Here is a 24246-nt window from a genome sequence, read left to right as displayed (position 1 = left end):
ATTTCAGACACTTTCCAAAAAGGAACACAAGAAATCTTCTTGTCCTTCAAAGTTGATGTCACCCTTTAATCTCTTTACCCACCTCATCACAATCCTAATACGGTGTTTCTTTAGATATAAGGCTGCTTCCATAACTATATTTAAGGATCTGCTGTAGCTTCATGTGCTCACTAATAAAACCAAAAAAATGGAAATAACTAATTAGTTGTAACTATTTAGTTGCAAAAACAGACTGGAGTATGATTTACTTCAGATGGTTTGGAATAAAATTCCAGTTGCTCAAATGTAAATTTATTCATATAAAATTTTGTTCCCCTTACTTAGCTATTATTAATTAGCACAGAGATTTTTTAATGGGGGAAAAATAAAATATTGGCTTACTAATATCACTAAGATGATCATTTGCCCTAGAGAATACACAATTCTGTCCATGATCATTTCTAGTTTAAGAGACTGAAACAAACAGCACATCCACAATGCACTGGCTGATGCAAGCGCTTTGTTAAGTGAAATGTTTACTTCAGTCCTGGTCTACCCTTATCAAGAACATTTCGATGACACAGTATGTGACAAAAGGGGCTTCCTCTAGAAGTACAAATAGGTGGGTGAGTTAGAAATTAAAATTTCAACTAACTTGCAGGCACTGATAAGATGAAACAAAACACTGTATTTGATTCACCTCCTGGTCTGCTTCCAACGACACCATCAAACACAATGATTCTTTTTCCCAACAGCTGTCAGCACCAAGTCGGCTATAATTTGTATTTTCCCTTTGTGTTTGAATTCAGACTCAGAGCAGATGGCTGGACTCAGTGCCAGGGCAAAGGTAAAATGAGCTGTCTTACCTAAAGAGGTACTGCCAGAGTTCATTAAGACAAAAGTCCCAGCACCAAATACCTACAAAATCTAGGGTCTAGAAAACACAATCTGAACTTCCTGTATAATTTACCAAAAAACTCACTTTGGGGAAAAACTTTAATAAATTTGCTAAGAGGTGAGGATAAGACTCACATATTTCATCTTCAGAGAGAATCGGTTTCTCCTGTCATCAACTCTGTAATTTCCAGTCTCTGTAAAAAAGCAAATTATTATATTCAATGTTCCTATAAGCTGAGCTCATGGGTGAATTCCAGGACATAAAATTTCACCTTCCAGAGCTAAAACTTTACTAAAGCAAATAGGTTCAAAAAATATTTCACTTTTTTAAAAATTGCAAATTAATATCACAAAGGAAGAGCTAAATGAAAGGTGAAACTTTTCAACTGAGGAGATTGAAGCTAGAATCAACTAGGGAAGGAAATTCAGACCTGCAAGATATAATCAGTCATTTATTAACCACATAGTGTTTTTATAATATATAACTGGAAGTAGAAGAGTTAGGACTAGAATGACACTGAAAAAAAACCCTACTACTATTACAAAGAAAGTTTTATTTCCCATAAAAATAAACTTCTCGCCTTCTTTTCTGAAGGTGAAAGGTCTGGCATTCAAAAGGCCACTTATTTTGCCTCTCCTCAGTGGAACAGGAATGGAGAATTTGGTTGCCTCCATTTACTTAAAATGCCTAAAAGATAAAGACAGTGGAACTAGAAATTGCTCCTGTGGCCCTTCATAAGTTGATTTTCCCTACACTCTGATTAGTACCAAGAGATAGACAGAATCCCAACTGCAAATAGATTTATATTATTCAGTTCCTTCTCTCACTAACTCAAATTGGTAAAATCATTGTAATAACAGTTGACTGTCATAAGGCAGAGACCTCAGTAGCCTAAGAGGCTATTCTTAGTAGTCAGATTTCAGGACTAGAATATCCAGTAGTGAGATAAAGATTTTTTTTTTTTTTTTTTTTTGAGGCAAAACAGTTAATTAACCTGGTTGTTTTTTCAAAGCCCAAGGACACAGAACTTAGGGGAAAAAACAACTCTCAAGTTAAATGATGCCATTATCTACATGAAAGAAAGTGTTAGTCACTGAGTCCTTACTGACTCTTTATGACCCCATGGACTATAGCCCACTAGTCTCCTCTGTCTTTGGAATTCTCCAAGCAAGAATACTGGAGTTGGTGGTCATTCCCTTCTCCAGGGGATCTTCCCGACTCAGGGATAGAACCTGGGTCTCCTGCATTGCAGGCTGACTCTTTACCATCTGAGCTTCCAGGGAAGTTCCTCATCTACAATTACTATACTTTCAAATAAGATAAAAGATTGTGTGTGTGTGTGTATTTCTTTAAGTTTCATCATTTCTAAACCTTTATTTCCTCCACAGTAGCTGGAAGAAGCAACAGTTAGAACCAGACATGAAACAGTGGGCTGGTTCAAAATTGGGAATGGGGTACATCAAGGGTGTATATTGTCACCCTGCTTATTTAACTTATATGCAGAGCACATCATGTGAAATGCAGGGCTGAATGAGGCACAAGCTGAAACCAAGATTGCCAGGAGAAATATCAACAACCTCAGATTCGCAGATGACACTAACCTTATGGCAGAAAGTGAAGAGGAATTGAAGAGCCTCTTGATGAAGGTGAAAGAGGAGAGTGAAAAATTGGCTTAAAACTCAACATCCAAAGAACTAAGATCATGGCATCTGGTCCCATCACTTCATGGCAAAGAGATGGGGAAACAATGGAAACAGTGACAGGCTTTATTTTATTGGGCTCCAAAATCACTGTGGATGATGACTGCAGCCATGAAATTGAAACACGCTTGCTCCTTGGAAGAAAAGACATGACAAACCAGACAGCATATTAAAAAGAAGAGACACTACTTTGCCTACAAAGGTCTGTCTAGTTAAAGCTATGGTTTTTCCAGTAGTCATGTATGGATGAGAGAGCTGGACAATAAAAAAGGCTGAGAACCAAAGAATTGATACCCTCCAACTGTGGTGTTGGAGAAGATCCTTCAGAGTCCCTTGGGCAGCAAAGAGATCAAATCAGTCAATCCTAAAGGAAATCAACCCTAAATATTCATTTGAAGGACTTATGCAGTCAAGGCTATGGTTTTTCCCGTGGTCATGTATGGATGTAAGAGTTGGACTGTGAAGAAGGCTGAGCGCCAAAGAATTGATGCTTTTGAACTGTGGTGTTGGAAAAGACTCTTGAGAGTCCCTTGGACTGCAAGGAGACCCAACCAGTCCATTCTGAAGGAGATCAGCACTGGGATTTCTTTGGAAGGAATGATGCTAAACTCCAGTACTTTGGCCACCTCATGCGAAGAGTTGACTCATTGGAAAAGACTCTGATGCTGGGAGGGATTGGGGGCAAGAGGAGAAGGGGATGACAGAGGATGAGATGGCTGGATGGCATCACTGACTCGATGGACGTGAGTCTGAGTGAACTCCGGGAGTTGGTGATGGACAGGGAAGCCTGGCGTGCTGCGATTCATGGGTTCGCAAAGAGTTGGACACGACTGAGTGACTGATCTGATCTGATCTGATGCTTAAGCTGAAGCTCCAATATTTTGGCCACCTGATGCAAAGAGCCGACTCATTTCCCTGATGCTGGGAAAGATTGAAGACAGAAGGAGGAGATGACAAAGAAGAGATGGTTGGACGGCATCACCAACTCAATGGACATGAGTCTGAGCAAACTCCAGGATATGGTGAAGGACAGGGAAGCCTGGTGTGCTACAGTCCATGGGGTTGCAAAGAGTCATACGTGACTGAGCAACTGAACAAGCTGGAAGAAAGGCAGTCTCTGAATATAGCTAAGATATGTTAACACAAATGGTGAGAAACTTTGTCTTTACAGGCAGTTTCAGACCTGGGCCCAAATTCCATTCTACCTGTCATACATATGGAAGTGAAGTGAAAGTCACACAGTCATGTCCGACCCTTTGTAACCCCATGGACTACAACACACCAGGTAATTTACTTAATTTATCTGAACTTCAATTCCCAAAACTTTTTTAATAGAGATAATATTGCCTACTTCATGGACAAGAAATGTATATATACAATGTATATAATATGTAGAAATGTATATAGACAAAAAATGTATATAGTATGAAGTATAAAGCCTAGAAATATGCTGCCCAATATAGTAGGCACTAACTACATGTGGCTATTTAAATCAAATTTAGATATATTAAAATTAAATAAATTTTAAATTTAGTTCTACAGTCACACTAAGCATATCCCAGTAACCAACAATCACCTATGGCTAGTACAGAACATTTTTATCATCATAGAAACTTTTGGACACTACTAGAGAAGGAAATGGCAACCCACCCCAGTGTTCTTGCCTGGAGAATCCCAGGGATGGAGGAGCCTGGTGGGCTGCCATCCATGGGGTCACACAGAGTGGGACATGACTGAAGCAACTTAGCAGCAGCAGCAGCAGCAGCAGCAGCAGAGAATCTAGTAAGTGCTCAGTAAATGTTCATTTGCTCTGTGGGGCATCTTTTGCCTCTTCCTCTTCAATTCCTTTAAATTCTCAGGTTTCCCAAGGTATCTCCTTATCCTGAAGGAGAGCAAGATAATAAGATATATACATGTTTATCTTTTTTTTTTTTTTTTCCTCTCCTAGGAATAATGGCGTTCTAAAAGATCACTGCAGGGAGAAAACAATGCTTATCACAAACAGGAGAAATTCTAACAACGGAGATTTCAGGCATTACAGCGGACATTGGGGAAGATCTTTCTGGACTGTGGGGGGCAGGGACAGGAAAAGAATCTCCACAGTATCCTCGATTTATATCTAAAGATCATCTCCTCAGAGCAACAACACTGACTTTGACACAGTAACACTTATAGAGATAACGGAAAGGAAAGGGTTTTTTCCTCTGTAGGATTCTTTTCACACCAAATTTTTTCTCACTGCTGCTGCTGCTGCTGCTAAGTCGCTTCAGTCGTGTCCGACTCTGTGCAACCCCACAGACGGCAGCCCACCAGGCTCCCCTGCCCCTGGGATTCTCCAGGCAAGAACACTGGAGTGGGTTGCCATTTCCTTCTCCAATGCATGAAAGTGAAAAGTGAAAGTGAAGTCGCTCAGTCATGTCCAACTCTTCATGACCCCATGGACTGTAGCCTACCAGGCTCCTCCGTCCATGGGATTTTCCAGGCAAGAGTACTGAAGTGGGGTGCCATTGCCTTCTCCATTTCTCACTGAAATATCTAAAAATAAGTGTGAATAATCAACATTTCTCCAGAGATAATTTAACCAGTTAGTCTTGGGTACTTGAGTAGAATTCCTTGCATTAGTCTTGGTATTCTTTGATTTCACTTCCTTTCTCCTTCCAAATATCAGAATTGCAGCTGGGAAGCTACCAGAGAGAAAATGCTGCTACAGATCTAGAAAGTTGAGGAATGAAGAATTACAAGAAACTGAAATTTAGTATGATCTGTAAGAAGAATTCTGATCTCAGATGATACTTAGGGGTATCTGATGTATATGTATGTCTGGGTCACATTGCTGAGTACCTGAAACTATCACAACATTGTTAATCAGCTATACCTCAATATAAAATAAAAAGTTTAAATTTTTTAAAAAGCTATAAAATATAGTAAAATTATTTCCTATCACACAGACAAAAAAAAAGCTAGAAATGATTAAACTTAGTCAGGAAGGCATGTAAAAAGAAGACATAAGCTAGGCCTCTTGCACCAAACAATTTTCTAAGTTGTTAATGCAAAGAAAAAGTTCTAGAAGGAAATTTACAATGCTATTCTAGTGAACAAACAAATGATAAGAAAGTGAAACAGCATTATTGATGATTTGGAAAAAGTTTGAGTGGTCTGGATAGATCAAGCCAGTCATTTCCGTTAAGTTAAAGCCTAATCTCTTCAATTTTATGAAGGGTGAGAGAGGTAAGGAAACTACAGAAGAAATGTTTGGTAAGGTGTAAGGAAAGAAGCCATTTCTATAACATAAAAATGCAAGGTGAAGGAAGTACTGATGAAGAAGTTGCAGTAACTTATCCAGAAGATCCAGCTAAGATAATTACTGAAAGTGGCTACACTAAAAAACAGATTTTCAATGCAGACAAAATAATCTTACTTTAGAAGGTGTCATCTAAGACTTCACTAGCTAGGGAGGAGAAATCAATTCCAGGCTTCAAACCTTCTAAAGATAGGCTGACTCTCTTGTCAGGGGCTCAAGCAGCTGGTGACTTAAAGTTGAAGCCAGTATTTATTTACCATTCCGAAAATCATAAGGCTCTTTAGAAATATGCTAAAACTACTCTGTCTGTGCTGTACAAATGCAATAACGAGGTCTGGATGACAGCACATCTGTTTACACCAAGATTACTGAGTATTTTAAGTCCATGGTTGAGACTTACTGCTCAGAGGGGGAAAAAAAATTCCTTTTAAAATATTACTATTCACTGACAATGCACCTACTGTCTATTCACCCAAGAGTTCTAAAGGAGATGTACAATAAGATTAATGTTGTTATCCTGCCTGCTAACACAATATCCATTCTGCAGTCTACAGATCAAGGAGTAATTTTAATGTTCAAGTCATACTAAGAAATACATAGTGTAAAACATAGCTGTCATAGATAACGATTCCTCTGATGGATATGGACAAAATAAACTGAAAATTTTCTATAAAGGAGTCACCATTTCAGATGTCAGTAACAATATTCCTTATTCATAGGAAAAGTGCAAAATATCAACATTAACAGAAGTTTGGAAGAAGTTGATTCCAACTCCCCTAATGACTTTGAGGAGTTCAAAACTTCAGTAGAGAAAGAAGCTACACATGTAGTGGAACAGCAAAAGAACTAGAATTAGAAGTGGAGCCTGAAAGTGTGACTGAATTGCTGCAATCTCATGACAAAACTGGCCTATAAAGAATGCTGAATGCTGAAGAGTGGATGCTTTCAAACTGTGGTGCTAGAGAAGACTCTTGGGACAACAAAGAGATCCAACCAGTACATTCTAAAGGAAATCAGTCCTGAATATTCATTGGAAGGACTGATGCTGAAGCTGAAACTCTAATACTTTGGCCACCTGATGCAAAGAACTGACTCATTGGAAAAGACCCTGATGCTGGGAAAGACTGATGGCAGTAAGAGAAGGGGACAGAGGATGAGATGGTTGGATGACATCACTGACTCACTGGACACGAGTTTGAGCAAGCTCTGGGAGTTGGTAATAGACAGGAAGCCCAGTATGCTGCAGTCCACGGGGTCGCAAAGAGTTGGACACGACTGAGTGACTGAACTGAACTGAACTGAACTGACTTAATATCTAGTAGTGATAGTTATCAGAAAGCGAAGATGCTCAAAATTGTTTTATTAAGGCAGTCATTAACACCAATAAATATATAATTTCTGCTGACATTACTTTGCCAACAAAGGTCCGTCTAGTCAAGGCTATGGTTTTTCCTGTGGTCATGTATGGATGTAAGAGTTGGACTGTGAAGAAGGTTGAGTGCTGAAGTATTGATGCTTTTGAACTGTGGTGTTGGAGAAGACTCTTGAGAGTTCCTTGGACTGCAAGGAGGTCCAACCAGTCCATTCTGAAGGAGATCAGCCCTGGGATTTCTTCGGAAGGAATGATGCTAAAGCTGAAACTCCAGGACTTTGGCCACCTCATGCGAAGAGTTGACTCACTGGAAAAGACTCTGATGCTGGGAGGGATTGGGGGCAGGAGGAGAAGGGGATGACAGAGGATGAGATGGCTGGATGGCATCCCTGACTCGATGGACGTGAGTCTGAGTGAACTCCGGGAGTTGGTGATGGACAGGGAGGCCTGGCGTGCTGTGATTCATGGGGTCGCAAAGAGTTGGACACAACTGAGCGACTGAACTGAACTGAACTGTAGACCTTCCATCATTGGCTATAAAATATATCTCTGATTAAGCTCAGATAATGCTAGTTAGGTTTTGATGAAAGAATGGCTTCTAAATGCAAAATCATGCAAAACTTCATTTAAAGAGAGGCAAAAAGAAAAGGCCTAAGGAAAGCATCAATTAAAGGCCATTATGGTCAAACTTCAGAATCGAGCTACAAATAACTGAAAATATGAAATATTACAGTTTATACTATCGCTTTATTTTCTTTTCCTTTAATATTTTTCTCTGTTACTCATCAGATTATTTTCTCTTCTGCCAGTGAAAAAGCCAAAAGAAATTTGAATAATCAAGATAATTTTCAGGGCCAAGGCTTATTAATAAGTCAGTTGGGCAACTCATTATTGTCCAGAGATATTTTTTTTTTTCACCAAATAGCCATAATGGTTTTCAGAACAAATTTTGAAGATTCAGGCTCCTAGTCAAGTGTCCAGAGAAAATAAAATAAGTTTTTATACCTGGAAAAGATGAATGACTGCTTGGCACTCTGAAGATTGGTTATATCAGCCTGTAAACATCCTTTCATTACTTTAATCTCACTGTCTACAATACTTGGGAATCCTTTGCCAGAAAGACAAAAACAAATGAAGGGATGACATGAACTAAATATCTTACTGGAAGCACCATCACTGACAACTTTAGATATAAAAAAAAAAAAAAACAGAATGGATTTTTCAAAACAATTTTTCCAAAAGGCAGACAATATTCCCAAAAAACTCAAAAAGGAAAACAGCATAATAATCTAGAAATACAAGTGTGGTTCTTCTCACTGTTCTATAATTCCTTTTTCAAAACATTCTTCGAGTTCTTATAAATTTCTGGGTGTTATATAGTCCTGTGCTGGAGTGGAAGCTCTACTTGGGCACTGTATCTTTTTCGTGGGTACACTCCACAAATTGGTAGGTAGCATTGTGCATGTAATCAGTGTTCAACGTTTCTTAAAATGAAAGAACAGCATGTTCTTTGGATATGTGCAAATTCCTTCATTGCTTACAATTCCTGAAAAATGAAATGAACCTGATCACCATCATCTAAAATGAAATTTTCCTTTTCTCTACACATTTCTCTCTTTATTCTACTCCTACTGTTTCTTCTCCTGCAATGCCCTTTCCTAATCTCATAAATCCTATTCATTCTTCAAGGCCTATGGCAAATAAACCCCTTCTCCATGAAGCTTTCTCCAAATTTCCCACCTACAAGTGATCTTTCTTTTGTTGTTCAACTTACTAAAACTTCCTTACATCCTTAATTATACTCTAACCAACTGCATTGCTTAAGCAACTGTTTCCTAGGTAAGAGCAAGTGCATAGCCAAGTCTGATAAAATACTTACTAGGTAACTACGTTCAAGCCTATACTTCGAATGGCGTTTAAGACTCCTCATTCAGGATGATTCCAATTTCTATTAATAAGGATCTCCTCTTGCATTTGAATCATCCTCTGGGAAGACAAACAAGAACACTAAGGCATTTATAACCTACTGTGTAATCATCTATTGTGTGATAACTGCATGCGCTGTTTCCAAAGAACATCTGAAGCCTCTGGGGTGGCAGGCTGTGACCTTCGGAGTGAACCTGACATGTGTGGCTTTATGACAGTCCTGCCAGACTGAATATTTCAGCTGAGTTCAGTTCAGTCACTCAGTCATGTCCAGCTCTTTGTGACCCAATGGACTGCAGCATGCCTGCTTCCCTGTCCATCACCAATTCCTGGAGTTTACTCAAACTCATGTCCATTGTGTCGGTGAAGCCATCAAATTATCTCATCCTCTGTAGTCCCCTTCTCCTCCCACCCTCAATCTTTCCCAGAATCAGTTCAGTTCAGTTCAGCCACTCAGTTGTGTCCGACTCTTTGCGACCTCATGTACTGCAGCACGCCAAGCCTCCCTGTCCATCACTGGAGTTTACTTAAAATCATGTCCATTAAGTCTGTGATGCCATCCAACCATCTCATCCTCTGTTGTCCCCTTCTTCTCCTGCCTTCAATCTTACCCAGCATCAGGGTCTTTTCAAATGAGTCAGGTCTTTGCATCAGGTGGCCAAAGTACTGAAGTTTCAGCTTCAGCATCAGTCCTTCCAATGAACATTCAGGACTGATTTCCTTTAGAATGGACTGGTTGGATCTTAGTGCAGTCCAAAGGACACTCAAGAGTCTTCTCCAACACCATAGTTCAAAAGCATCAATTCGTTGGCACTCAACTTTCTTTCTAGTCCAACTCTTACATCCATACATGACTACTGGAAAAACCATAGCTTTGACTAGACGGACCTTTGTTGGTAAAGTAATGTTTTTGCCTTTTAATATGCTGTCTAGGTTGGTCATTGGAGAAGGAGACGGCAACCCACTCCAGTACTCTTGCCTGGAAAATCCCATGGATCGAGGAGCCTGGTAGGCTGCAGTCCATGGGGTCCAGAAGAGTTGGACACGACTGAGTGACTTCACTTTCACTTTTCACTTTCATGCATTGGAGAAGGAAATGGCAACCCACTCCCGTATTCTTGCCTGGAGAATTCCAGGGACAGAGGAGCCTAGTGGGCTGCCATCTATGGGGTCACACAGAGTCAGATATGACTGAAGTGACTTAGCAGCAGCAGATTGGTTATAACTTTTCTTTCAAGGACCAAGCATCTTCTGATTTCATGGCTGCAATCATCATCTGCAGTGATTTCGGAGCCCTGCAAAATAGTCTCTCACTGTTTCCACTGTTTCCCCATCTATTTGCCATGAAGTGATGGGACCAGATGCCACAATCTTAGTTTTCTGAATGTTAAGTTTTAAGCCAACTTTTTCACTCTCTCCTCTCACTTTCATCAAGAGGCTCTTTAGTTTTTCTTCACTTTCTGCCATAAGGGTGGTGTCATCTGCATATCTGAGGTTATTGATATTTCTCCTGGCAATCTTGATTACAGCTTGTGCTTCATCCAGCCCAGCGTCAAGATTGCCAGGAAAAATATCAGTAACCTCAGATATGCAGATGACACCACCCTTATGGCGGAAAGTGAAGAAGAACTAAAGAGCCTCTTGATGCAAGTGAAAGAGGACAGTGAAAAAGTTGGCTTAAAACTCAACATTCAGAGAACTAAGATCGTGCATCTGGTCCCATCACTTCATGGCAAATAGATGGGGAAACAGTGGAAACAGTGACAGACTTTCTATTTTTTGGCTCCAAAATCACTGCAGCCATGAAATCAAAGGATGCTTGCTCTTTGGAAGAAAAGCTATGACCAACCTAGACAGCATATTAAAAAGCAGAGAGATTACTTTGCCAACAAAGGTCCATCTAGTCAAACCTATGGTTTTTCCAGTAGTCATGTATGGGTGTGAGAGTTGGACTAGAAAGAAAGCTGAATGCCGAAGAATTGATGCTTTTGAACTGTGGTTCAAAAGAAGACTCTTGGGAGTCCCTTGGACAGCAAGGAGATCCAACCAGTCCACCTTAAAGGAAATCAGTCCTTAATATTCATGGAAGGACTGATGTTGAAGCTGAAACTCCAATACTTTGGCCACCTGATCCGAACAACTGACTCATTTGAAAAGACCATGATGCTGGGAAAGATTGAAGGCGGGAGGAGAAAGGAATGACAGAGGATAAGACGGTTGGATGGCATCACCAATGTGATGGACAGGAGTTTGAGTAGACTCCCAGATTGGTGATGGACAGGGAAGTCTGGCGTGCTGCAGTCCAGTTCAGTTGCTCAGTCCTGCCCGACTTTGCGACCCCATGGACTGCAGCAGGCAGCAAAGAGTCAGATAGAACTGAGCGAGTGAACTGAAGTGGTCCACCACTGGAATCCATCTTCAGCTGAGCTGAAACCCTAATACTTTTATAAGAGTATCTGAAGCCAAAAAGTAGATGCTATCACTGAGGAATCCTAGAGAAGGTGAGAAAGGGGGCCTAAGAGAAACCTGTGACAACGGCCCCATTTCAGTCACGCCCGAGGACAGGACAGTAAAGACGGTCTGCGCAAGGCAAGGGCACCCAGGATGGGGCCCCCACAATCTGTGAGAGGGTTTCACATAGAAGCAGCAGAACAGTCGAGTCGACGCACTTTGGGAAAGTTCAAAGTATTCCTTTGGATTCAGCAATTTTGATATTATCGGCATCCTTTTGCGGGACCAGGCTTAGTTTTCTCAGAGCAGGGGACGTCAACAGGGAACAGAGATTCTAGTCAGGGAGCGCGCGGACCCTACACAGACTTCCGATGCCAGGTCAGGCTACCTGGCTTCCAAGCACAATCCCCGTCACACGCCCCGGAGCCGCTCCACAAATTTCAGGTTTGCAGAGACCCAGGGGGTGCCTTCCCCACCTCAGCGTAGGGCGCGCCCCTCCCCGCCCCGCGCCAGGTAAAACTTTCAAACCCTCAGCCAGGACAAACGACCTCGGCGCGAAAGCCCTCCCTGGGCGCACAGGAAAACGTCAAAGACTTCACTGCGTCCCCAAAGCTCTGTCCGTACCTTAGAAGGTTTTGTATTACTTTCTGTGCGTCTGACTCAAAGCAAAAAGTGAGCCAGACCATAAAGTGAAGGAAGGCTGAGCGTGGAGGGAGGAGCCACTCGTGAGCTTCGGTATAAAAACTACCGCTCCCATGAGGCTGTGGTGCCCCCAGGGCTAGACTCCCAGCGTCCTCTGCGAGGCTCAAGAGGTCTAGGTGGTAGGAGCACCGTGTCGGGGCAAAACGGCCACTAAGGCCCTGAAGAACTGGCCCTGACACAATGGCAACGTGTGAGGAGGTGCCTGAGGCCTTGAAGGGCCAGCTGGACGTTGCGCGTGGCCTTGAAAATCTGCCTGTGAGCGCCTGGCCCCCAGGGGCGGAGCCTGAGCCCTTTCAGGTAGGGGCGGGGCTCGGCTGGCCCGAGAGCCGCGCGCGGCCCCCGAGGGCGTGGCCGGCATCGTTTTCTGTGGGGCGGGGCTAGGCGGTCTCGCGCGCTGCGTGCGCAGAGTCGGGGTCTGCGCTGGCGCCTTTCCAGGAAGCGTGTTAGTAGGGTAGGTGGTCGTCGCGCTCGTTTCGCAGTTACCATAAGTGGTCGTCTTTCGATGGTTGACGCTCATGCTTGCTTCGGGTTGTTCAGGTTTTTCTACCTTTTTTTTTTTTTTCTTAACCCAATCTCACAGCTATCTGCGCGTGGAAATAGATCCTAAGTTGTCAGGTTTCCGGTTTTTTTTTTTCAGTTAACCCTTCACAGTGATCTTTACAAGGTCTTTTCTACCCTAAGAATGGCCGTTCCCTTAAGAGAAAACCAGAACCTGGCTTTTTGTCCTAGTTCTGTCCCCAGAACTCACTGAAAGATAGGCAGCAAATCACTGGCCTCTCTGGTCTCAGGTGTCTTGTTTTTAAGATCCCAGTGTCATGATTAAAAACTTAGCCTTTAGAGTCAGACTTAGTTGAGGCTTCCTCCATGCTGTGAGAGCTTTGGCAAATATAAATAGCCTCGGCTAAACCTTCAGAGCCCTCTCGTGTGCTATTAAAATAATAGTACCTCTTTCCAGATTGCTTTGAGAATTACAGGTAAAATACAGTTCCTGGTTTGCTGAAAGAACTCAATAAATGTTTACTGCTATTATTACCTCAAAGCCCTTTCTGCTCCAACTTTTCACTCTCTCTGAGCTTGTCCTGCATGTTGCTTAAGAAACAAGGAATGACCAAAAAAAAAAAAAAACCCACAAAACAGAATGTTGGAGTGGAAACAGCCCTGTACATGGAAATATAGGAGAGCTAGCTTCAGGGTTTATCATCTTAGCCATGTCTCAGAGCCTGAGTTTCTTCATCTCCAAAATGAAAATAAAAGTTCTATTCCCCTTGTCAAACCCATAATCAATATCAAACCCTACCTGTCCTCTTCCTAGGGTTATTTTGAGAATCAAATAAGACAATAAAGATTCATAGCGGTTTTCAAAGAGTAGAGCAGGATATTCATGTTGGAAATGGTTATTTTTCCTCAAACTGCCTTAGGCAGTTTGTGGTTAATAATACAGTTGACTAGCACCATATTAAACACTGATCCCGAAAAGCTTATTGAAGACCAAACATTGCTAAATTCCTGGTCAAAAACACTGATTTATGTTTTCTTTCTTCAAAAAATAACTGAGTGCCTATAATGTGCCTGGCATGTTAAACTAGGCATAGAAGATAAAGTGGTAACAATACAGTTCCTGCCCTTGCGCTTACAAGAGCATACAGAAAGCACTATATGGGGGTGGGGTGGGGTGGAGGAAGCCCTGTGATTGATCCTTACACCTACAGTTGGTGGGCATAAATGAAAATCAGGAAACTAAGACTCAATTCCATGGTGTTCTAGCTTCCTGGCTGTGCGCACAGCTCTGGGAGAGTTACAAATAGAAGACAAGCTCCCTTCCTTAAGAAGCTTATAGCCTTACCAAGAAGTTAAAGCATTTGTGAAACATGTAATGACAAGTCTAAAAGTGCCTTCAACTAGTTTGCTCCCATATATTCATGAAGCACAATACCAGTCTTACAAAAGCTCAAAACAGTTTGCTTGCCCCAAACCCTATCTTCACAGGCATATGTACACATAAGAATTAAGGCACAGAGAATTCAAAGTAAAAATAACTTTGTGTCTAGTTTGCTTTTGGGTCCTATATGAAAAGGCAAAAAGAACATTCAGATACTCTGGAAACAAGCACATCATAATGCTATCGGTGTTGCAACAGAAGTAGAAAATAAACTGATTTTCTTGAACTAAGAGCTGGATCTAGCCGTGTTTTCAGGTTTCTAAAACCAGCCTCAGATATCCTTTTTAAGGTCTCAACTTGGCCTTGACAAGAATGATCTGGCTCACAGTCTCCTAATAGCTGCTTGGAGCAAAAACAAACTCACGGGGCTAGAGGCCAAGTACAAAGATTCTTGTAGCTGGTGTTTCAAAACAACCAAAAAAGGAATGAAGATTTTCACAGCACTCCCTTAAAATCCAGAATTGAGGCCTAGGGTTTAAGCCTGGAATATTGTGCAATGACATGTTTTAGTTTCTGGGGCTGTGGTATGGAATGTGACTCAAAAACATCAGTTTTCCAATCAGAAATTATTAAGAGCTGAAATGAAGCAGTCAAATAACATTCCCTAAGTCACCTGCTCTGTGCCTAGTACCATGGATAGGAACCCAACACCTATCACCATTCCATACCCCAAACCTCATGACCATGCCTTTCCTTAAGATACATATACTTGTTAGAAGGGTCAGACCTCCACACTTAGTACAACCAGAGAGCCTGACAGTCTGGGCCACTTAAGATTCCAAAGTTCATGCTATTAATAAGTGCACACATAGTTCAGAGAAGGGAGAAATTAATTGTATATGAGGATAGCCAAGGAGGTATATTTACTCTTTAACAGTCTTCTCTTTGCATTTTGGCTTCTTGGGTGGCTGTGTTTATAAAAAATTTTCTGTTAAGTTTTCTGTCAAAAAACGTGAATTCTCCACCCAGTTCTTCAAGGATCTGGTTTCTAGTGCATTTTGAACTGATCATTTTGTATTTATTTCCAACTCTTACCTGATCAATTTTGTGCTTTGATACATACATGGAAAAAGTAAACTTATGTTGTGACAACTGAAAAAGTGATAAAAATCCTATGTCCTCTTTTCTGTTTTTCTGAGTGATTCTTTCTAAACCCCAGCACGTGCATGTTGTTTGTTGGTAAGTCGCTAAGTGGTGTCCCACTTTTTTGCGACCCAGTGGAACATGTGCATAGAGTAGACAATAAGGCAGTATTTACTGATGAATGAAGACAGTCTGTACTGGGTCAGCTCTTGGTATTCCCTGCTCCAGATGGCTAAGTAATGGAGGTAGGAAGATAATCATACGGTTTCCCACACATATTTTGGTTTGAGTATGTTTAAACCTAGAGGTTTAGCTGCAGAACCTGTTTGTTTGTTTTTTTCCCCACCACTACTAAATGGCTACTGTATAATTCATATTTAACACTTATGAGCCAGCCACTGGAGTAAGCTTTTTATGTGGTTTCTCACATTTATTTCCTTCATAGCAACCTGTAAGAGAGAGAAGATAGGAAGGGAATGTTTAGAGAGCTTAAGTAATATGCCAGAAATATATGATGTTTTAAATATAAAAATCTAGAAATAATATCTAGAAGAATTTAAGAAAGTGACTATTTTAAAAGTATGAAGCGGCTGACACAGAGTACAATATTATGTTAATTAAATTTCTTGAGAACCTTCCCCCCTCGAATATAGCTATTATCCCTGATTTATAGTTGCTAACCTAAAGTTTAGCAAGTCACTTGCTATGTAAGTCATGGTGCTAATACGAGCCTGGACCTGTGCGAGTCTCCTCTGGGACATTCCATGTTCTGCATTAAGAAGTTCTCTATTGCTTGCCCAGAGTTCCAGGCAGCAGTCACAGAGTTTCTGGCTGGCCTCCCGCCCGCTTTGCTGTCATCTCACTTCCCAGCTGGAGACCTCATTGCTTATTAGCGTTTATATCTTTAACTAAATTTTCCAGCCATTTCCTGGAACCATGCTCAGCTTTCACCCTGGGGTATTAGTCAAGACTCATTTGTTTGTAAGAAACATAAATACAATACAAACTGACTCAGGCAAAAAAGGGAAGCAATTGCCCCACATAACAGCAAAGTCCAAGAGCAGTAACTATAGGCATCTCTGGATCCAGAACGCTCAAGCTATCATCAGATATTTCTACCACCTCCCCACCTCACACCCCTGCTCCCATGTCCTGTGGTGGGCCACACACTCAGTAGGTCGAATGTCTGTGCTAGATCTTAGGAATGCCTGGTAGATACTCTATAGTTTAGCAACCCCTGTAAGAGGGTTTCCCCTGTGGCTCAGTGGTAAAGAGTCTGCTTGCAATGCAGCAGCTACAGGAGACATGGGTTCGATCCCTGGGTTAGGACGATCCCATGGAAGAGGACTGGCAACCCACTCCAGTATTCTTGGCTGGGAAATCCCATGGACCAAGGAGCCTGGCAGGCTACAGTCCATGGCGTCACAGAGAGTCAGATATGACTGAGGGACTAAGCACATACAACACATACATCTGTGTCAAAAAAGAAAATCGCCTTAGAGTTTAGTGATTTCTATAATACATTAAAATTATATGCACCTTTAATGAAAAGTGAAAGTGTTAGTTGCTCAGTCGTGTCTGACTCTTTGCGACCCCATGGCTCCTCTGTCCATGAGATTCTCCAGGTAAAAATACTGGAGTGGGTAGCCATTCCCTTCTCCAGGGGATTTTCCTGACCCAGGGATGAAACCCTGGTCTCCTGCATTACAGGCAGATTCTTTACTGTCTCAGACACCAGGGAAGCCCATATGTACCTTTAAAAACTCATCAGTTGAAAAGAATTCTTCATGAACAGTTTAACAAAGTGATAGTAAAGTCTTCATTTTACAAGCACTTCTTAAAATGCCTCAGTAACCATTTCAAAGTTGACTCTTAAAATCTGGAAGTAGATTCTGTATAAGACAGTAGTCACTGAATCTGATTGATAGGGTATGTTTTTCTAAGCCATCCTTTATCCTTTTAGGACACCTCTGCCAAGCTAAAGCTGTAAGAACCCACACAAACAAGAGAAGCTATTTCCGCTCTCCACCCACAAATCACTTTTTAAGCAGTATTGGCCTTCCCCCGCAGGTACACCCACTCACCATTCTTTCACAGGAGGATGTCAATCCTTCACCCCAGCTCAGCGTTTTTTAAAATATAGGATTCTGCACCTAACTGCATAGCTCCTCCGAGGCCTCCACAGGGAGTGTAACTACATGCTGTTCAATACTTTTTCTGAAAGTATTGACACAGTATTAATAGAAAACTGACTGCAAGCTAGGTTGTTCAAATGTTCCTCTGGATGCACTAAAATCAATCCCTGAATTACTACAGGCTATTCAACTGGTCTCTTGCTGACAGGCTGTGGCAGCATGCCAACAGCCTTTCCTGAGGGTCAGAATGAAGGAGATGAAAAGCAGTCCATGAAACTGCTTCCTAGAAAAGAACAATTTGACAGACTCATTGGTGACATTTCTCTCCCGTCTCCATACTGGAAAAAGTCAATGCTTCTGAACAGTAAGACTGTTCCTTAGGACAGTACAAGCCATACATCTAACCACATTTCCCTCTTTGACTATCCTGGCGCACAGCCGGATGTCCAGTCTACTTCTGCTGCACACTTAGGTATCTAAGCTCGCTTGACTTATTTTTCACTTCACCTTACTTTCCTTATCTGTTGTTTGTTTATCTTACTTCTTTCTAAGTCTCATTAAAAAGTTCCTTTTTGAAACAAAACAAGTATAAGTCAATGAATTACTCTATATATAAAGAAATATGCTGGGCTTACCAGAGAAACTTTGATCTTCAGGGTTTGAGAACATGCTTCATTCTGCCAGTGAGGAAATAACTGGAGGTAAGGCTTCACACAGAAATTTTAAAGTTAGGACTTATTTTTCGTAACATCTTATAAATGTGACATTTTGAAAAGACAGATACATTTAAAAGACCAAGAAACTTTTTTGTTTTATCCCTTTCACACTTAATATGAACAAGATTTCTATTGTGTATATATGTATACAATATATCTACAATAAATTTCAGTATCTATTGCTATTATATAACCAGTTTTCAAATTCTGTCTGCAAGTTTTTTGCCAAATTTCTGCTTTGAACATTGTGAAGACTCAAGTAGAACTACAAGGTAACAGTGTTTTTAAAAAGATGAAAGAGTATATGAGTTTAAGTAATCTTCACATTTTAAAAATTCTTTCAAAAAATCAATGGAAGACTCTGCGAAAGGTCATTGATTTATCATTTATGACTTTCTTATCCTAAAGATCTCAGGTAGCTCACAATAAAAATATATATGTACATGTATATTATCAGATAAATGTAAAAGAGATCAAAAACCAAAGAGAAAATACTTAGCTGTTTTCAAAAACTAAATTCAGCACCAATTTTCCTGACACTTAAAGCCAAGAGGGAAACAAAATGGATTACAAAATTTCCAATATCTGATAAGAAAGAAAGTGAAGTCATTCAGTCATGTCTGACTCTCTGCAACCCCATGGACTGTAGCCCACCAGGCTCCTCCATCCATTGAATTTTCTAGGCAAGAGTACTGGAGTGGGTTGCCATTTCCTTCTCCAGGGGATCTTCCTGGCCCAGGGATTGAACCCAGGTCTCCTGCATTGCGGGCAGACGCTTTACCATCTGAGCCACCAGGGAAAATACATAATTTTTTCCTAGTGTTATTCCAATACCTAAAAGGAAACCACCGAATTTTAAGTCTAAGAAATAACCTTGTTTTTTTTTAAATTGGAGATGTTTTCAGACAATATTTTAATATATTTTGTCATTTTTGTCCTGTTTGTTGGAATCGGGAAGTGTCTCAGCAAGAGCTGCTTGAAATACAGATGAGATATATGACGTACCATGCTGACTTACAGTGTTTCTGCTTTTTGCAGTATACTCCTGATCATGTAGCTGGGCCTGGAGCAGATACAGATCCCTCTCAAATAACCTTTCCTGGATGTGCTTGTCTCAAAACTCCCTGCCTCCCTGGTACTTGTTCCTGTCTCCGTCATGAGAATAACTATGACGATCGTTCATGCCTCAGAGATATAGGATCCGAAGCAAAGTGCACTGAGCCAGTTTTCGAGTGCAATGTCCTGTGCCAGTGCAGCGAGCGCTGCAGGAACAGAGTGGTCCAGTGGGGTCTGCAGTTCCACCTCCAGGTGTTCAAGACGGATCACAAAGGCTGGGGACTTCGTACCCTGGACTTCATACCAAAAGGACGGTTTGTCTGTGAATATGCCGGTGAGGTGTTAGGAATCTCTGAAGTGCAGAGAAGAGTTCAGTTACAAACAACACATGATTCGAATTACATTATAGCCATCAGGGAGCATGTCTATAATGGGCAGGTAATGGAAACATTTGTGGATCCTGCCTCTATAGGAAATATTGGAAGATTCCTTAACCATTCTTGTGAGCCAAACCTGTTGATGATTCCTGTCCGAATAGACTCGATGGTACCAAAGTTGGCACTTTTTGCAGCCAGAGACATTCTGCCAGAAGAAGAACTCTCTTATGACTACTCAGGAAGATTTCTTAATCTAATGCATAGTGAAGACAAAGAAAGGTTAGATAATGGGAAATTAAGGAAACCTTGTTATTGTGGTGCCAGATCATGTGCTGCGTTCCTGCCCTATGACAGCTCCCTGTACTGCCCCACAGAAAAGCCAGACACGAGTGAGGAAGGAAGAGCATAGGAGAAATGTGTCTGGCCTCGCAGTGGAAGAGAATGAGAAGGAACCAAGCTTGTTGACTCAGCCCTTCCTGGGTTCCCTTCTTATAAGCAACTTACCCTCGAGGTTGGTCCCTACTCTCCAGTAAGCAGCTCACTCACCCCTTCCTCTACGGGAGGCCAGTGGTTGCCTGGCTGCGTAAGTTTAATTTGGGAATGTGGCACAGACTACAGATTGTCCAGCAACACTCTCTCCCTTCCTATCAGAATTCTCAGTTTTTAGCTGGGTATGTGACTATCGAGAACATAGTAAGTACTCTACATGCAAACCTTCAAGTTCCAAACTGTCAAAGATGCAAACATGCATTCCATCAACGTCAGGTGTGAGTGAAGTTGCAGCTTGCCCTCCATCTCCTATTGCTGATGAAGCTTCAGCTCTACCATCACTCACCTCCTTTAGTCGGTAACTCTCCTGGCCTATGCACTCAGTGCCAGCCCCTGTATGCCAGCTATTGTACTGCACTAATGTACTTCTCAAGGTACTGTACTGTAAGATTAAAAATGTTTTATTTTGTGTGTATGTTTGTTTTTTATGTATTTGTGTGAAAAGTATTATAAACCTACCACAGTACAGTACTTTATAGTCAATTGTTTTAGTTGGGTGTGTGCTCAGTTATGTCCAACTCTTTGTGACCCCATGGACTATAGCCCACCAGGCTCCTTCCTCTGTCCATGGAATTTTCCAGGCAAGAATTCTGGAGTGGGTTGCCTTTTCCTCCTCCAGGGGATCTTCCTGACCTAGGGATCGAACCTGACTCTCCTGTGTCTCTTGGATTGGCAGATGGATTCTTTATCACTACCACCACCCGGGAAGCCTGTGTTAGTTGGGTACCTAGGCTAACTTTGTTGGACTTAATGAACAAATTGGACTTATTAACTCTTGGAACAGAACTCATTCATATGTTACTGTACTCATTTTTCCTAGTTGGATGTGTCTAAGGGACTATGTTGCAGTTAGTGGAATATGAGGGAAAATGTGTCCTTAAATTGAGACATCCTTCCCTTACCTACCTCTTTTTTCTTCTTGGCTGTAAGGTATACATGATAACTGGAGCTGGAGCATGCATCCTAGTCCCCTAAATGAAAAGGAAACCACACACAGCAAAGCAGCAACACTGAAAGGAGTCTGGGGATGGTATATTGGGCAATGCTCTGTACCAGTCTTGATCTGACCCCTCTGGACTTTTAGGTGCGAAACAGTCTTTCCATCATTGATGCCACTGTTATTTTGAATTTTCCAGTACTAGCACCGAACCTAATCAATGATCCAAGGAAGCCTTTACAGCTATATACCTAAGCCTTGCTTTACAATCCATTTTATCAGCAATAAAGCTGATATTTTCATTTCTGACTCCTGCATTTTATTTCTCATTTGTTGCTGAATAAATCAAGGAAAAGGACATGATTGATTATCACCTACTAAAACCCTAATGATCACCACCGACAGTGAAAACTATAACCATGAGAATGACTTCCATGTGTATAACCAAAAGTCATAAAAGGAAACAAACTGTAAAATTTTTGCTATATACCATGGCTATACTGGAAAATTTGTGAAGTTATGCTTCAGAACTTCAAACAGTTTCACTCCGTGTTTTAACAACATGAAAATAACACTGTCCACACCACTGAAGGTGATAGAAATTTTATAATTGCATTTAAACTTCTGGAGAGGCAAACATCTCTAACTTCCTTCCTTAAAGCAAAAGTGTTTGCTTCCTTAAAGCAAAAACAAAGCTACTGTGGAGGTTTATTAGACTTTTTGAAAGCTAAAATAATTACTTGAGCCCTATAATTTTTCTTGTACTTTAAACTTTTCTTTAAACTCTACCACCAAGAGACTGAGCTTTAAAAGGTATATCATAGGGTCCCATATTATATATAACATTGTACTCCTATGTATCATAAAAAGGATTGTACATTTAAGTGAACGGAATGTATGGTTTGTGAATTATATCTGAATGAAACTGTTAAAAGTAATAACTATGTTACAGTGTACATATCCATACAACATCATCAGGAATGATTCCCTATGAACAAATGACACTATATACACATAAAATGCCCCAAACTACAAACATACAAATCTCTTCTAAAAGAGAACAGGTTTTTTCCTCCAAACTAATCATTTCTTCCTACCAACCTTCCTCTGTAACTCTGTTTCCTCTGAAGCAGTCCTGCTTTTTGTAAGGCAACTTGTAACCTGAACTTTAAAATGGCCTTTCAAGTGCTTCAAGTAAATGAGGTACTTAAGAAGCAATAAGGAGAGACTTCCCTGGTTGTCCAGGTTAAGATTCCATGCTTCCGCTGCAGGGAATGCGGGTTTGATCTCTGGTCAGCGAACTAAGATCCTGCATGCTATGTGCTGTGGTCAAAAAAAAGTAAAGATAAAATTTAACAACATAAAAAGAATAAGGAAATGGTCAGAAGGAACGTGAGTGGGTCACTGATTCTACAAATACCTTTTCCTTCTTCCCTCTGCTCCTTATCTACTGAATATCACTGTCTCTGTATAAGCAGTTAGGAAATGAGCAGTATCTTCCATCCTGATGTCTCTTCCAAAGACAACTCAGCCTTGGAGTTTTTTGTACTCATACACAAGTGTATTCTTAAACAGCACACAGTCCTGGAAATCAGGTGGCGCTAGTGGGAAAGAATCTACCTGCCAATTCAGGTAGACATTACGAGTCAGAGGTTCACATCCCTGGATCAGGAAGATCTCCTGGAGGAGGGCAGGGCAACCCACTCCAGTATTCTTGCCTGGAGAATCCCATGGATGGAAGAGCCTGGTGGGCTACAGTATATGACTGAGCACACATGCACCTGGAAATCAGATTCCCAAAGTAACAGTTGAAGACTCGTCCACATCTTTTATAGGCACTGAATTAATTGTATTTACTTAATTGCTATGTTGCTAAAAAAGCTGACATTTATACTTTTGAGAGCAAATATTAAAAGATATACTTCTGTTTGATTATTATAAAAATATATAAAATGAAAGTCAATCATGTCTCTTTTTACAATATAAATTATTATAAAATTAGAATTTTAAAAGGTGTTATGTGTATTCATGTAATTAAAACATAAAAATGGCTCTTATGTCAATTTCCACTGAATTCATTAAGAATATGCAAATATGTACTTCAGAAATTGTTTTTGCCCAAGAATAATAAAGAACATACTTGGAGAACACAACTTTTGAAGTCTTTTTAAAATTTCAAATTAATAATCATGAAATATTAATATCAGTGGCTAGTATATTTTATTCTTGACTAAATGGAAAATTTTGCCTTAATTGAAATGAATATTCAGAGATTATTTTACTCCCTTTTGTTTTCAATATTGAGCCCCAATACAGCCTAACTCTGAAACATAAGTCAGAAGTGGATTAAGTATACATCAACAGGAGCCTATCTTACATAGAATAGTTTTATCTTAAATTCAGGAAGATCTCATTTAAAAGAGGTGAAAGTCTCCCCAAATTTTTATCATTCCCTTGAGTGCCCAGAGTTTTCTTTGTGTAACATATTGCTTGTTACAGCTCTGCCACTCTCTAGTGCCTGAGTGTTCAGCAAGTTACTGAACCTCTGAATTCCCTTTTCTGGATATAGCACTATTGAGAGGACACATAAGTTAACACTTGTAAAGGGTTTAAACGATAATGCAGCACTAACAGCTATAATGAAAAAGGCAACTACACGTGTTGACAAGCATGTGGAGAAATTAGAACTTTCCTATTTTGCTGGTAGAGTTGTAAAATTGCACAACTACTTTGTAAAGTCATTTGATTAGTTCCTTAAAACACTGTGCATAGAGTAACCGCATGTCCTAGTAACTCCAATCCTAGGTGTGGACCCAAGAGAAATGAAAACATGTCCCACAAAAATTTGTATGCAAACCTTCACAGTGGCATTATTTGTAATAGTCAAATAGTACACAAACCCGAATGTCCACTGACTCATAAATGAATAAACAAAATGTGATATCCGTATCACAGAGTATTCAGCTATAAAAAGCAATGAAGTGCTGACAATGCCACAACACAAATGCTGAAAATATGTTAAATGAAAGAAGCCAGACACAAACAGCCACAAATTATATGATCCTATTTATATGAGATGTCCAGAATAATTCCATAGACACGTTAAGTAGATTAATTTTTGCCAG

At 40.6% G+C, this 24246-nt stretch overlaps 1 protein-coding gene and 1 long non-coding RNA gene across 2 annotated transcripts in view; one reads left to right on the top strand and one right to left on the bottom strand.

Moving 5' to 3' along the window:
- LOC147348211 (uncharacterized) overlaps positions 1–12366 on the bottom strand; it is a 314743-nt gene extending 302377 nt beyond the window's left edge. The window contains exons 1-3 of the long non-coding RNA XR_015151231.1: positions 12252–12366; positions 4228–4459; positions 1012–1070 (exon numbers count right to left, since the gene is read on the bottom strand). This is a non-coding gene — a long non-coding RNA (uncharacterized LOC147348211). The remainder of the gene's footprint in view (positions 1–1011; positions 1071–4227; positions 4460–12251) is intronic.
- On the top strand, positions 12029–23274 carry LOC147348210 (histone-lysine N-methyltransferase SETMAR). The gene is made up of 2 exons (XM_086366637.1): positions 12029–12626; positions 19241–23274. Exons 1-2 carry the CDS (start codon positions 12510–12512, stop codon positions 20042–20044), a joined length of 921 nt encoding a protein of 306 aa, XP_086222763.1. The 5' UTR covers positions 12029–12509; the 3' UTR covers positions 20045–23274.
- The last annotated feature ends 972 nt before the right edge of the window (positions 23275–24246 follow it).

Source organism: Bos grunniens, chromosome 22 (genome assembly GCF_055505025.1).
Source record: "Bos grunniens cultivar Pamir isolate PY7600 chromosome 22, Bosgru_T2T1.0, whole genome shotgun sequence".
NCBI classification, from domain to species: Eukaryota; Metazoa; Chordata; class Mammalia; order Artiodactyla; family Bovidae; genus Bos; species Bos grunniens.
Note: the sequence above shows the minus strand (reverse complement) of the source record. Positions and strands in the feature narration are given on the sequence as shown.

What these genes read in the sequence shown, in the direction of transcription:
- LOC147348210 (XM_086366637.1), top strand. Translation starts at nt 12,510, where the DNA reads ATGGCAACGTGTGAGGAGGTGCCTGAGGCCTTGAAGGGCCAGCTGGAC. An exon ending in CGGAGCCTGAGCCCTTTCAG is followed by an intron (nt 12,627 to 19,240) that starts GTAGGGGCGGGG and finishes TGCTTTTTGCAG; the next exon opens with TATACTCCTGATCATGTAGC.